Source organism: Neovison vison, chromosome X, assembly GCF_020171115.1.
Source record: "Neovison vison isolate M4711 chromosome X, ASM_NN_V1, whole genome shotgun sequence".
NCBI lineage: Eukaryota > Metazoa > Chordata > Mammalia > Carnivora > Mustelidae > Neogale > Neogale vison.
The window spans coordinates 69,355,893-69,369,458 of NC_058105.1; the positions used below are offsets into that span (position 1 = coordinate 69,355,893).

Consider the following 13,566-nt stretch of genomic DNA (forward strand, 5'->3'; position numbering starts at 1 on the left):
AACACAAGAAAAGAACTAGGCACCACCTGAATGTCCAACAATGCGGGACTGATGACAGAAATGTTAAAGATCCATCCATACATTCCAGGCCCTGAAGATGACATTTCGGAAGCCTGTTGAATAACATGGAAAGAATTTCAATGGGTTGATTTTTGTTTGGTTTTAGTTTCTGAAGAAGCGGGTTAAGAAACACCACACACATGAACCATTCTATAACAGTGTGTTAAAAGGAAAGGTGGGGTGGGAGTGAGGAAGGGAGAGAGAGAAAGGGACAGAGGAGAACCTGGAAAAACAGCACACCAAAAAGTGGTTGTCTCTGGGTAGTCAGATCATGGGGAACAATTACTCCCTTGGTTTTCCTTCATCTGAGGGATGCTTCTTCTTTCTGATATTCCTACCAAGAAATTGTATTACTTGTGTAGGGAACAGAGAGAATGAAAGTGTTTTTAATCCAAACCGCAAGGAGATGAGGCAGCCTCTAATCTATCAAGTGGCACAGATTACCAAGATTATTAGCAACGCCCTTGGTGGGGGGCAGGGAAGAGAGGTGGGGAGAGCAGAAGGGAGGGAGAGGGAGGAGGAGGGTAGGAAAGGAGGGAAGAAGAGAGGGAGAAGGAGGGAGAGGGAGGAAGGGAGGAGGGGGAGGTAGGGAGAAGAAAAGGGAGAGAGAGAGGAACACAGAGACAGAGACAGACAGACAGACAGAGAGACAGAGACAGAGAGAGAGACCTGCACTCCCAGTACAATACAATACACTGCTGGTGGGTTAGGGGGGCAAAGAAGGGGGTTGTAAACCGGGTGGGAGCCAAGGTTTGGCTCTGCTGGCTGGCTCATTCCTAGCTTGTCTTCATCGCAAGGTGGCCTCCTCATCAGTGTCATCCTCGAAATCCTTGACGTCAGCACTGGTGGACTGCCTGGCCCAGGCTCCCCTTTCAGCCTCTCGTTCTTTATGCGACTTGAATCTCCCGACGAAAATTTTGCGGTAGTTCAGGAACATGCCATTCATCGCATCAATGGCGCGCTCTGCGGACTCCTGCTTCTGGAAGTGCACAAACCCGTAGCCCTTGGGCCCCTTTTCGTCGCAGGCCACTTTGCAAGACAGGATGTTGCCGAACGCCGAGAAGATGTTGTACAGAGCCTTGTTGTCGATGGTCTTGCCCAGGTTCTTGATGAAGACGTTGCCCACGCCACTCTTGCGGAGCGAGGGGTCCCGCTGGGACCACATGATGCGCACCGGCCTGCCCTTGATGACATCAAAGTTCAGGGTTTCCAGGGCCCGCTTTGCGTCCACCGGTTGCTGGTAGTTGACGTACGCGTAGCCCAGAGAACGGCGGGTGATCTTGTCCCTACAAATGCGGATGGAGAGGATGGGCCCGGCCGGGCTGAACTTCTCGTACAGCATTGCCTCTGTCACTTCAGGGTGCAGGTCGCCCACGTACAGCGAGGCCATAGGAAAGTCTGGGTTCCCCTCGGAGCCCCTGTTGGTCTCCGCATCCGCAGCTGCATGTGCAGCTGCAGCAGCCGCCGCCGCCGCCGCCGCTACCGCCGCCGCCGCCGCCGCATCCGTATCCGCCTCCCCCAAGGAGGGCGCCGCAGCCTCCACTGCGGCTGCTGCAGCAGCTGCTGCTGCTGCTGCGGCGGCGGCGGCGGCGGCGGCGGCGGCAGCGGCAGCGGCGGCTCCGGCTTCAGCCGCACTGGCCTCCAAAACCGCTGCCGCCAGGGCGGCCTCCGCCTCCTCCCCCTCTGCCAGGGCGGCCGTCGCCTCCCCGCGGGTGGCCTCCGCCACTGCCTCCTCTACTGAGGCCTCGGCCTCCACCTCAGTCTCCACCTCAGCTTCCGCCTCCGCTACCGAGGCCTCCGCCACAGCCTCTGCCACGGTCGCCGCCGCAGCCTCCGCTGCCGCTGCAGCCGCTGCCGCCACCGCCGCCGCCACCGTCGCCGCTGTCGCCAGGGTCGCCGGTGCCGCCAGGCCGCTGCCGCGACCTCCCTTCCCGCGAGCTGGGGGGCGGAGAGGCGGGAAAGGACAGGAGGGCGGGTGGGCGCTGGAATCTGGGCCGAGCGCGCGAGTAGGAGCTGGGGCCGGGACCTGGGGCCAGTCGATCTGGCGAGTCCAAGTCACTTGGGATAGCAAGTGAGCGCTGCCAGGAGCGCGCCGGTGCGAGTCGCCGCAGCCTGTGCAGACTGCCGCTGCCGCCGCTGCTCGCTCGTGGGCTACGGCGCGGGGCGCGGGCGGGCGGCGTGTGGTGGGGGGCGGGGGGGTGTTGGCGTCTGTGGTCCGGGCAGCTGGGAAGGCTTCTGTCTCTTTGGTTCCCCCTGTGGCTGCTGCGGGGCTGTGGGGCCGCGGGCTGTGGGAGGGGACGTGAGCGGGAGCCTTGAGGCAGAGGCGGGGGCGGGGCGGGGGGAGTACATTAAGGGGGTGGGGGGGTGAGTTCTCAGCCTCTCAGGTCGCCTGGATAATCATGAAGAGGAAGGCAGGGAAAGGGCTCCGCTGTGGACTGCGGGAATACGGGTTAGATTTAGAGGGTTTTGTTTTATCCCCCCTCTCCCAATAGATCATTTAAATGATTAAATCCAGTACCTTGCAAGATCGGGTGGGTGGCATGGAGAATACACTTGCCTGACCTAAACAAAGCCTAGAAAAATGGGTTTCTCACATCCAGGGGTTCTCCCCACTTCCGCTCATACACACCCCCCCAACATCACCGCCACCAAGGAAACAGCACCTACTCTGAGCTGCAGCTGGGGCCAAGCCCCCCTTGCAGCCTGCTGACCCATTTTCTCAGAGTTCCTCCCCCTTTTCCAGCTCCTTCCCTCCTCTGCAACACTTGCTGAAGAGGGAATAAAGAACACGTATTCATTCATTCATAATGCCAAGCCACACATATTTATGAAGCCTGTGCGGGTCCCTAGGGATACAGGGATCTGGGAAGCACAAGACATAAGCTGGTTTTGAGCTTGTCCTTGGGGACAGACAGTCTGGGCTGGAAACCCTGTTTCTGCGCCAGACTACCTAAGGGAAAACTAGAGACCTGGAGTTCTTCGCGCAGCCCCCCACCCTGCCCCCAGTTCTTCCTCCTGCCACCCTGCCTCCATACATACAGCCAGACAGAGGGGAAATTCAGAGCACCCTGTCCTTAGTGCTGTCTTCAATGATACCCCGAGGAAAGCCAAACCAAGGGCTGGCGACAGGGCCTGGTCCAGAGCCAAGCACTTGTTTGTTCTTGGCTCTGCCCTCAAGGTGCTAAGGTTACCAAAACGAACCGAGAATTACACCTCCATGTTCAAAACAAAAACAAAACCTGACATCGCTAGAATGAGGTGCTTGGTCCCAGTTCATCAGCTAATATTTGTGAAAGCCTTATCAAGTCCTTGGCACTGGGAGCTAAGGGGCAGGCCATGTGATAAGTGAGCAGTGAGTGTTGATGTGTGTGAGGTGTGGGGCCTGGTGAGAAAAGGTGAGCGGTATGTGTTGTGGAAGCAGAGGCCACACAGTGCCAGATGCTGAGGGCATAGACAATTGGGCAACCATTAGCGTAGAGTGCAACAGAAGCGAGGGTCCCACTTGCTCCAGAAAGGAGGGCCCAGCCACTAACTCGTCCTGGTAGGAGTCAAGTGAGGCTGCACAGAAGACGAGAGCCCCAAGGTGAGCTCTGAAAGATGAGTCCACCAGGTGGAGGCAGGAAGGAAGACAATCCAAACAGAGGAGTCAGTCTGTGCCCAAGGCCCTGTGGCACTTTAGCACACACAAAGCCAATATTCTGGCGTGGACAGAGATCATGGTCTCTAAGAGCTCATGGCAGGAGATGGAGCTGGAAGTTGTGGAGCCCTGAAAAGCAAGCTAAGGTGCTTGGACTCTGCACCCAAGCTCACAGGCACCACTCAGCACGTTCAAGGAGGGAATCGGTGTCCTCAGATCCTTAGAAAGAGCACAACTTAAACATCAATATAGAAAGTAGTTAAGAGAGCAGACCTTAAAAGTTCTCATTACAAGGAAGAATGTGTAACTATGTGAGGTGATAGACGTTAAATAAACTTACTGTGGCAATCCTATATCTCTATCTCTAAAGCTCTATCTATAGCTATCTATCTATTTATCTATCTGTGAAAGCATTGTGTTGTACACCTTAACCTTATACAATGTTATATGTGAATTTTATCTCAATAAAACTGGGACCAAAAAAAACCCCATCAATACATATATAAGTGTGCATGCACCCTCCCCTACACACAACTGAGACAGATGATTGAACAAAAAGACAGTCAGGATGTGACCAGTTCCAAAAGAGTCAGAACAACCCTTCCCTCTGTCCTTCCTTTCCTCCCATCAATAGGAGTTCCTCACATACTGTGAGCCAGGCATTGAACTGCCTGGGCTTTGGGATACACACACACACACACACACACACACACACGTGTGTGTGTGATGGCCATGGAAATTCATCTGCCCAGCACATGTTCTCTCCTCTCCCTCATTCCTGCCCATCCACCTTCTTTGGGTCAATAAAGCTGTGTTTTGTGGTGGCAGGAGTGGCTGGACCTAGGCAGGTGCACAGGACAAAACAAACCCCGAGCCTGCGGAACTGATCGAGTCACTGTGGGGTGTGAGGCAGTGAGATCTTTCCCATCGCTGGCTGGAGAGCATCCCAAGGTGGCTGAGAAGCAGACACACAGATATGTACCTCACCAGCTTGCAAAATCCAGCCCACTGCCCCTAGACAGCGCTAGTGCCAACAAAGGAAAAGGACAGAGACATAGGAAAAGCCTGCTGTATTGCCAGTGCTTGACCAAGGTGATCACTGTCACTGCTGTTAAGAGCCAACTCTTAGGGGTCTAGGTTGCTTATAGGCAGGAGGCAGATGAGCTGTGCCTCACCATTCCAGGTGGCCATCCAAGAGGGACCCAAGAAGGAAGTAGTGGCCAGGGGGAAGCCATGATTCCTGGGTCAGGGTGGGGGGGTTAGGGGATGTGTAGCTTATGAGAAGAACTTCTTGGCCTGTTGTTGGAGACAGAAATGCCAAGCGGGACGAATTCAAGGACCAAGACTCAGCAACATCTCTTTCTCTGGCTTTGACTTCCAGCCCACAGGGCCAACAGAAATCAGTGAAACAGCAGGAGAAAAGGGTTTGAGAAAGTCATGCTACACTCAGCAAATTCCCAAACCTGTCAAACCTGAAGACAATCCCTAGATCCCTGAACCTCCAGCAACAGGAACAGGGCTACTAAGTGACAAGGAGAGAATCTGGGGGATGCTCTCCAATGCCTTTCTCACAGAGGCCTCCATGAGGTCCCTCCTTGTTTTAGTCCATTCCTGGTCAGTCCCTGCCATCTACAATCAACATTGTTCTGACTACTAGGCACTGTGACAGAGGCAGAAATGTTGAGTCCCATGAAGCATCAGTGCAGGGAGGGAGATGTCTCTTTCTTGTGGGAAGAAGTGTTCTTCTTTTCATTCGTCCAATGATTTAACAAGTATTTGGGGGTGAAGGCCTATGCTGTACCATGCATTCTTCTAGGCAGAAGGTCCCTGTACTGAGGGAGCTTATTTTCCAGTACGGAAGACAGACAATAAACACATCAGAAAATACTAAAGCATTTAAAGTTTGCTACAAATGCCCTCGTGGAAATAAACAAGATGGTTTGGTACGCACTACCTAGAACCCCCCACCGCAAAAAAAGTGGCAAAAGTCAGGGATGGCCTTCCTGAGGAGAGCGATAAGTGATCAGTCCTGCCAGGAATCGGGGGAAGAGCCTGCCCAGCAGAGAGATCTACAGTTCCCCCTGGCCTGTCACAGAAGACTGGGGTGCCAGAGGAACAGAAATGATGCCAGTGTGGTTGAAGCCCAGTGAGAGGCGGGGTGGAAGGACCAGGAGACGGTGCAGTGGTGGGAAGGAGCCATGATGAAGAGTTTTGTTTTTACTCAAAAGTACTCTGGGGAACTAGAGAGAGGCTTGAATCAAGGAAGTGCCTTGACCTAATTATAGTCAATAATTTCTTGCAGGCTGCTCTCTGTGGAAAATACTGCAAGTGGGCAGAGCACAGAAGAAAGTGAGGAGACCAATTTGGACCCTCTCACAGTAGTCCAGTTGAGAGATGGCAGTGACTTGGCCAGGAATGGCAGCATGGATTTGGAGAATAGTGCATTGGGTCACAGGAAAGTCTGGAAAGAGAAGAGACATCACTTGCTGATGCATTGAAGGCAGCTGGTAAACACACTTAAAAAATGAGTGCTTGCTATAAGATTATTTTCTTTCAAGTCTTGATCATGGAGGTGTTGTGTATGGTTATCGGCAATATGGGAAGTGGATGTGATAGGTTTGGAGAAGGGAGAAAAAAGCAATGCAGTGTTGTCAAGAGCTCTTATTTGCACATGTTAAGGGTCTGAAGACTATTTGTTGTCCACAGAGGCTGGAGAGAGAGGACTGTTAAGACAACAGGGCACAGACATGGTATTTAAAACCAGGGGATTGGGCAGGACCACCTAGAGAGGGTATAGTCAGGGGAAGAAGGTGCAGGGCTATTCCCTGAGACACACCCACCTTTAGAAGTTACCTTGAGGATAAGAAGCCAGCAGAAGAGACTAAAAGGGACTGGGTGTTAAAAAGGGCTGGCCCCAAACCTGACTTGCATCGTCCAGCCTCAATGTTCTCACTCAGGTCCTGCTTTCTTTCAGTGTTCCTGGCTGCACATAAATGGGAATTGGTTTAAAATGACGGGACAGCAAGACACTTTGTGTGCTCGAGTGGAAATTGAAAGAAGTGGAAATGCAGTTCAGAGAGTAGGCTAAAGGGGAAAAATGGATGGAAGAAGGTAGGGGATAGTGGTGGGGGCGGGTAACAAATGGGGAGATGGACAGATCAACTCCACATACAAAAATGAATCAAAACACTGAAAACAGTGATCTATGTAAAGAAGTCTCTTCCTGTGAATTTCTCGTTGGCGTAGCTGTAAGAAGGATGCCCGGGGGAAAGACAATGAAAGCATAACTATATTTTGGCATAAGGAAACCATTTCTGTCAATTCACACCATCTCCCCAAACTCCCCCAAATGAAAATAATTATGAGATACGAGCCAAGAAAAAAGCAGCCTTAGGCTTTAATTTAGGAAGAATTGGAAAGTGTTTGGATGTGCCCCTGTTATGTAACAAATAATAACAATGATTATTATATTGTCATGAGTAAATATAGCACATTGGGCAAAAGGTCCTTTGGATCCTCATAAAGTGAAATGTTAAGGAAGACAGATATGTGGGGCAGGGAAGGAGTGGGGAATCGGACCTATAGAAGTAAGAGCTCCAGGACATCCGGACATATGCAGGAGCATGTTTATCGGGGAGGGTTCATACTGGGCAAACTAGGACACAAAGCAAACACTCATCATTTGGGAAATGACTGAAGACATTGCAGTGCTGCCATGATTCCAGCCACGAGTGGATTCGAGATCCACATGTCTACCGATTATTATGCAACCACTAGCAAGTATGAATTATGCCCATATAGACTGATTTGGGGGGGACCTCCAAAATATGCTATTATTAAGTGAGAAAAGATTGCAGAACAGAGAGCAGTACATGGTCCCATGCGTGTGTGTGTATGTGTGTGGCGGGGGGGGGATAGGAGGTTGTGATCTCACACTTATTTGTCTGCCTATTTGACATCTCCACCTGGATATCTCGTGGACATTTCATCCTTAAATGGCAAAAAATGGAATTCCTGATCTTCTTTCACCTCTGGATTCCTACATTCCCTCAATTTTTCTCCTTTCACAGAAGTCCTCCCCTTCCTGACGAATAGTCCCACCACCCATCTGGGTATGAAAATGAAATAAAAATGAAGAGGCACCACTATTTCCTTCTTCTCCCATTCCCACATCTTCCTCTGGTCACTCTGTCATCTTTCAGCAAGTCCTATCATCTCTGCTTCCAAAACACCACTTGAACCTCTCCAGCTCCCCTGGAGTCCACCATTACGTTTCTCATGGGTTCGGCCATAGCCTCCAAACTAACTGGTCGCCTGCTTCCACTAAACTGCCTTCTCCATTCAGTGGCCAGACTGATCTTTCTGAAAAATGAATGGCTCTTCTTGCCTCCCCTACCCAAAGTCCCAGAAAGTCTCCCCATTTCACTTTGACTGACTAAAGTACAAAATCCTCAATGTGGCTTAAATATAATGAACTGCATAACCTGGCCCTTGCCAACCTCCCCATTCTCACTTTTCTATATCCTGGTCATTGTGGGCCTTCTTTGAATACTCTTGACCACTCCTGGATCCAAACTTGATTCTTCGTGAGGGCTTCTGTCTACCTGAACCTGTCTTTCTTGATCCTTTTGAAATCATAAACAGGTTTTTAAACACCCAGAAGGTTACTGCGAGTCACAGAACACTCACCCAAGTGCATGTCCCTGAGAATGAAAGAAAAAAAGAAACAAAGCATACACAATTTGTCCTATTTTTGTCCTATTTTGTTTGTCCTACTTTTGTTTCAGACGTTTTAGATTTTAGGACAATAAAGTAATGCAAAATACATCCGCCATCCCTTTTGGAACGGTCCCCAATCCTAATCCCCTCTGTTCCTCCCCACCTCAATAGGGCACATACCTAGGTCACTTTGGGGTGTGATGAAAGGCAAGAGAAAAGCAAGTCCTCGGGTTCTCCCTCTTGTTTCTTTTTCTCTCTCTGTCTCTTTTCCCTCACTCTTTCCCTGAGGTTGAGCACTTCTTTGACCCTTTGCTTGTTGTCCCTCAGAAGCGGACTGGGTCTGCAAAAGGCAACATGATTGGTGATATTTGGGCTCACAATGGTCGTGAGAAATGAAGAAGCCTATACTCCTAGCAGTCATTGAATATTCCTAAATTCCTGAGCCAAAATCCCTCAAAGAACATGGGCATTGGAGTCAAACAGACTTGTAAGGGCAGAATCCCAGAGCAAAACACGTAACCACTCTGACTGAGCCTCAGTGCATGCTCTGAGTTTGATCTTCAGAAACCCTAAGTAAGGTTCTTAGGGATCTCCTTTGTAACAAGTAGTTTTTGCCCCAACCCTGGTTAGGAACCAAGAACAAAGGGCAAAAAAATAAAAATAAATAAATAAATAAGAATAAAAATAAAAGAACAAAGGGCTGTCTTGACAGATGATTTTTATATAGCATTTCAGGTATGTTTGTCCCTGGGAACCAATTCTCCTTCCAATACATGCTTATGATTTTAACTAATGCCCTCATTGTCATAATCTTAGGCAGTTTAGAGACATGATCTTATAAAAATATACCTATAGATATGCCCCAGGCCATGACTTACTAGCCGTGCTTACCTTGTCCAAGTTGCTTTACCTTTTTTGTTTGTTTCTTTAGCTTTGGAGTCTTCGTCTATACAAGGGCATAGTTGCGAGAATGAAAAGTGATAATATAGGGGAAATGTTTTTCCCAGTGCCTGGCATGCATTCAATGCCCAACACAAGAGACTCCTTATTAATGCCATTTCCCTCTGTCTTGAGGATATCCTTGTTTGGCTTGTTCTTGAAGACCCTGTGTCTTTCCTTTCCGGTGTCCAAGGGAGCCTGGCTTTTTCTCTCTAACCCAGAGCAAAGTGTCAGTTCGGAGGGATTCTAATCCTCTGAGCCACATCCCAGGTTATAACTGGATTTTACTCCAGGCGACTGCCTGATTCCCCTGCCTGAACTCACTTTTCTTACACCCTCATTCAGGTTTTCCTTGGTTCTCCTCACCTTAGGACCTTCTTATAATCCATGTATTTATTTTCCCTGAGGTCCGGGGACTTTACAAGTCAACACAGGAAAGCCTGCTATATCCCGTACTGGACAAAACCACCCAGAAGATTTGATAATACAATCTCAATGAAACAGGGGTACTGAGTCACAAGTGAATTTTTCCCTCAGCTGCTCTTCAGCCCTCCAAGCACCCTTTTGGGGGACAACGTGGACATAAATTGCTGTTAGGTAATACACTCATTCAACTTCTTTGTTGTAGGAAACCAAATGCATTTTGATGCCTCCATGATGTCTCTGGAACACTGTTATCAACATTGACAATGTTGCTGTGACACATTCATGGGTTATGGATGTGTGAATGGCTGATTCTCAGTGCTATGAGTTGTTGAGCAATTTAACTTCCCACTCTATATAATAAATGTAAAATGGAATCTCCTCCCATATGGTAAAGTCTTGCTAAAGGCACAGTGGTTAACCATAGGGCCTCCTGCCAGACATACACACCATCTTTTAAAAACCATTCTTCAAAAAGGAAAAAGAAAAGCGTCCTTATCACTGAAAGGAAGTCATGCACATGGTAAATAAAATAGTGATGACCAGAAAGTACAAAAGAGCTTATGACAAAAAGCAAAGTTTCAAGACCCCATCACTTCTCAACCCCTTATTGTACTTCCCAGCATAGGGCATTTTAATAATTCCTGTTTGCACTGTTCTGGCAGTTACCTTCTTACATCCAGATAAAGTGCTTACTTAATCTGCTATTTCAATAATCAATCAACTTCAGACATCATCAGTTGATCACATTCTGCATACAGAGGAGACTTCAACTCACTCACATGTCTTCAATCTGCCCTCACATTCTTTCTCTTGGCTTTTATACCTACTTTTGGTGTTTAGTTCCTCTATTGGTGACTCTGGTAACTTTATTTTAGTTTTTAAAAATTTTATTAGTTATTGTACAGTGCAATATTGGTTTCTGGAACATAATTCAGTGATTCGTCACTTACATACAACACCGAGTACTCATCACAACAACTGCCCTCTTTAATACCCATCACCCAACTAACCCATCCCCCACCCACTCCTTCCATCAACCATCAGTTTGTTTTCCAACATTAAGACTCACTTATGGCTTGTTTCCTTCTCTCCATTTTTTTTTCTTTTCCCCCTTCCCATATGTTCATCTGTTTTGTTTCTTAAATTCCACATATGAGTGGGATCATATGGTCTTTGTCTTCCTCTGACTTATTTCCCTTAGCATAATACACTCTAGTTCCATTCATCCACGTCATTGTAAATGGCAAAATTTCATTCTTTTTGATGGCTGAATAACATTCCATTACACACACACACACACACACACACACACACACACACATCTTCTTTATTCATTCGTCAGTCGATGGACACTTGGGCTCTCTCCATAGTTTGGCTATTGTTGATAATGCTCCTATAAACATTGGGGTGCATGTACCGCTTTGAATTGTATTTTTGTATCCTTTGGGTACATTCCTAATAGTGATGTTGCTGGATTGTAGGGTAGTTCAATTTTCTTTTTTTAATTTCATTTTATTTTTCTGGTGTTCCAAGATTCATTGTTTATGCACCACAAGGGTACTTCAATTTTTAACTTTCTGAGGAACCTCCAAACTGTTCATCAGAGTGGCTGCGCCAGTTTGCATTCCCACAGTGGAAGAGGATTTCCCCTTTCTCTGCATCTTTGCCGATACCTGTTGTTTGTGTTGTTAATTTTAGCCATTCTGACAGGTGTGAGGTGGTTTTAATTTGTATTTCCCTGATGAGGGATGTTGAACATCTCTTCATGTGTCTGTTAGCCATCTGGATGTCTTCTTTGGAAAAGTGCTTATTCATGTCTTCTGCCCACTTCCATACTGGATTATTTGGTTTTGGGTATCGAATTTGATACGTTCTTTATAGATTTGGAGTACAAATCCTTTATCAGATAGGTTGTTTGCAAATATCTTCTCCCATTCTGTAGGCTGCCTTTTAGTTTTGTTGATCGTTTCCTTTGCTATGCAGAAGCTTTCTAACTTGATGAAGTTCATATTTGCTTTTGTTTCCCTTGCCTCTGGCAACGTGTCCGGTAAGAAGTTGCTATGGCCAAGGTCAAAGAGGTTTCTGCCTGTGTTCTCTGGGATTTTGATGGTTTCTTCTAGGATTTTGACAGTTTCCTGCCAGTTAGGTCTTTCATCCATTTTGAATTTATTTTTGTGTATGGTGTAAACCTCAGTTTTGTTTTTGTTTTGGTTTTTTTTTCTACTCACCTTATCAGTTTACCTTGATTTTCTATAAAATGAGTATATGCCATGCCTATCCTTCCCTTCCTTCAACTTCTTTACCTCCTTTCTGCCTCTTCTTCCAGTCGGACTCATAATCACTGACATCCACTTCTGGAAACCTAATCCAATCTTTTCTGCTTTGAAAAGCAATACAGCCTTTTACCTTTCAAGGACACTCTAATAATGTTGACCATAGAGCCACATTTCCTCATCGTATGCAGCCTGGGACACTAGAAGGAGATTAATCCTAGAATCAAGTTCAAATTCTCCCTTTAACTTATTCTATTAACTTCTAAAAGGTCTGCTGCCTTTGAGTTTCCTTTATAGTTGACTTAGGCATCAAACTCACTCCCTCCCTCCCTCTCCCACTTTCTCTCTCTCCCTCTGACTCTCTCTTTCTCATGCATGCGCGCGCGCGCGCGCGCGCGCACACACACACACACACACACACACACACATTAAATGGCTGCTAAGCAATTGATCACTAAACAATTTAATCTTGTAACAATTTATAAAGTGGGTGTTATTATAATCTTCATTTTACAACTGGGAAAACTTTGGAAGCAAGTATTTAAATAACCTGCCCAACAAAGTCTCACAAAGTATTAAGAGACAGAGCCTTGAATCTGATTTGAAGAAAGGCAGTCTCATTCCACAGTTGGTCCTGGCGACCACTATATTATGCTTCACTAAGTGTCTCCTTTTTACTTTATCAGGATCCACAGATATACCCCATGCTGTTAAAATAGGCGGGGCAGTGCACAGATAAATGAATAGTGGTTGGCAGTCCATCCCCTTCCTGTCACAACCCCCACCAACCCCAGACTCTGGGGTTACAAAAAACCGATATTGTCTGTTTTAGTTTTTTTCTTTTTACACTGTTCTCAAGCTCATAGAAATCTATAAAAACAGGTTGACATTTTCCTTCCTTCCTTCCTTTCTTCCTTCCTTCCTTCCTTCCTTCCTTTTTTCCTTCCTTCCTTCCTTCCTGTCTTTCCATCTTCCTGTCTTTTTCTTTCTTCTTGTCAAAAGTGGTATTGTGAGGGTGCCTGTGTGGCTCAGGTGGTTAGGCGACTGCCTTTGGCTCAGGTCATGATTCCGGAGTACTGGGATTGAGTCCTGAATCAGGTTCCCTGATCCATGAGGAGTCTGCTTCTTCCTCTAACCTTCTGCCCTCTCATGCTTTCTCTCACTCTGTCTCTCTCTCTATCATAAGTAAATAAAACCTTTTTTTTAAAGTGGTATCATGCACTTTGTATTTTTCTGAGAATTTCTACATTCACAGAACAGGTAAACACATGCAGATCAAGTTACTTTTATTTTATTCAAATCTGTGTTAATGACAAATTAATGCAACAATTCCCTGATTGTTCCATGTTTCATTTTTGCAGACAAGACCAAAGTCATTCTTACCTTTGCTCCCTTTTCCATAATGTGTCTTTTTCTCAGCCTGCTTTTGAGACTTTCTCTTTATTTTTGTTTTCAAAGCAATTGGTTTGTGGTGGGCCTTAAATGCAAAAACCACCTTGCAGTTGTGAATTT

At 47.1% G+C, this 13,566-nt stretch overlaps 1 protein-coding gene across 1 annotated transcript; it reads right to left on the reverse strand.

The window, feature by feature from the left end:
• Window positions 1–654: 654 nt before the first annotated feature.
• Window positions 655–1,538, reverse strand: LOC122896999 (polyadenylate-binding protein 1-like 2). Its single transcript, XM_044235123.1, has one exon. The coding sequence runs from the start codon at window positions 1,448–1,450 to the stop codon at window positions 848–850; it is 603 nt and encodes a 200-aa protein (XP_044091058.1). The 5' UTR covers window positions 1,451–1,538; the 3' UTR covers window positions 655–847.
• Window positions 1,539–13,566: the final 12,028 nt, after the last annotated feature.

Excerpts from the sequence above, each read along its gene's own strand:
- LOC122896999 (XM_044235123.1), bottom strand. The coding sequence starts at position 1,450 with ATGGCCTCGCTGTACGTGGGCGACCTGCACCCTGAAGTGACAGAGGCA.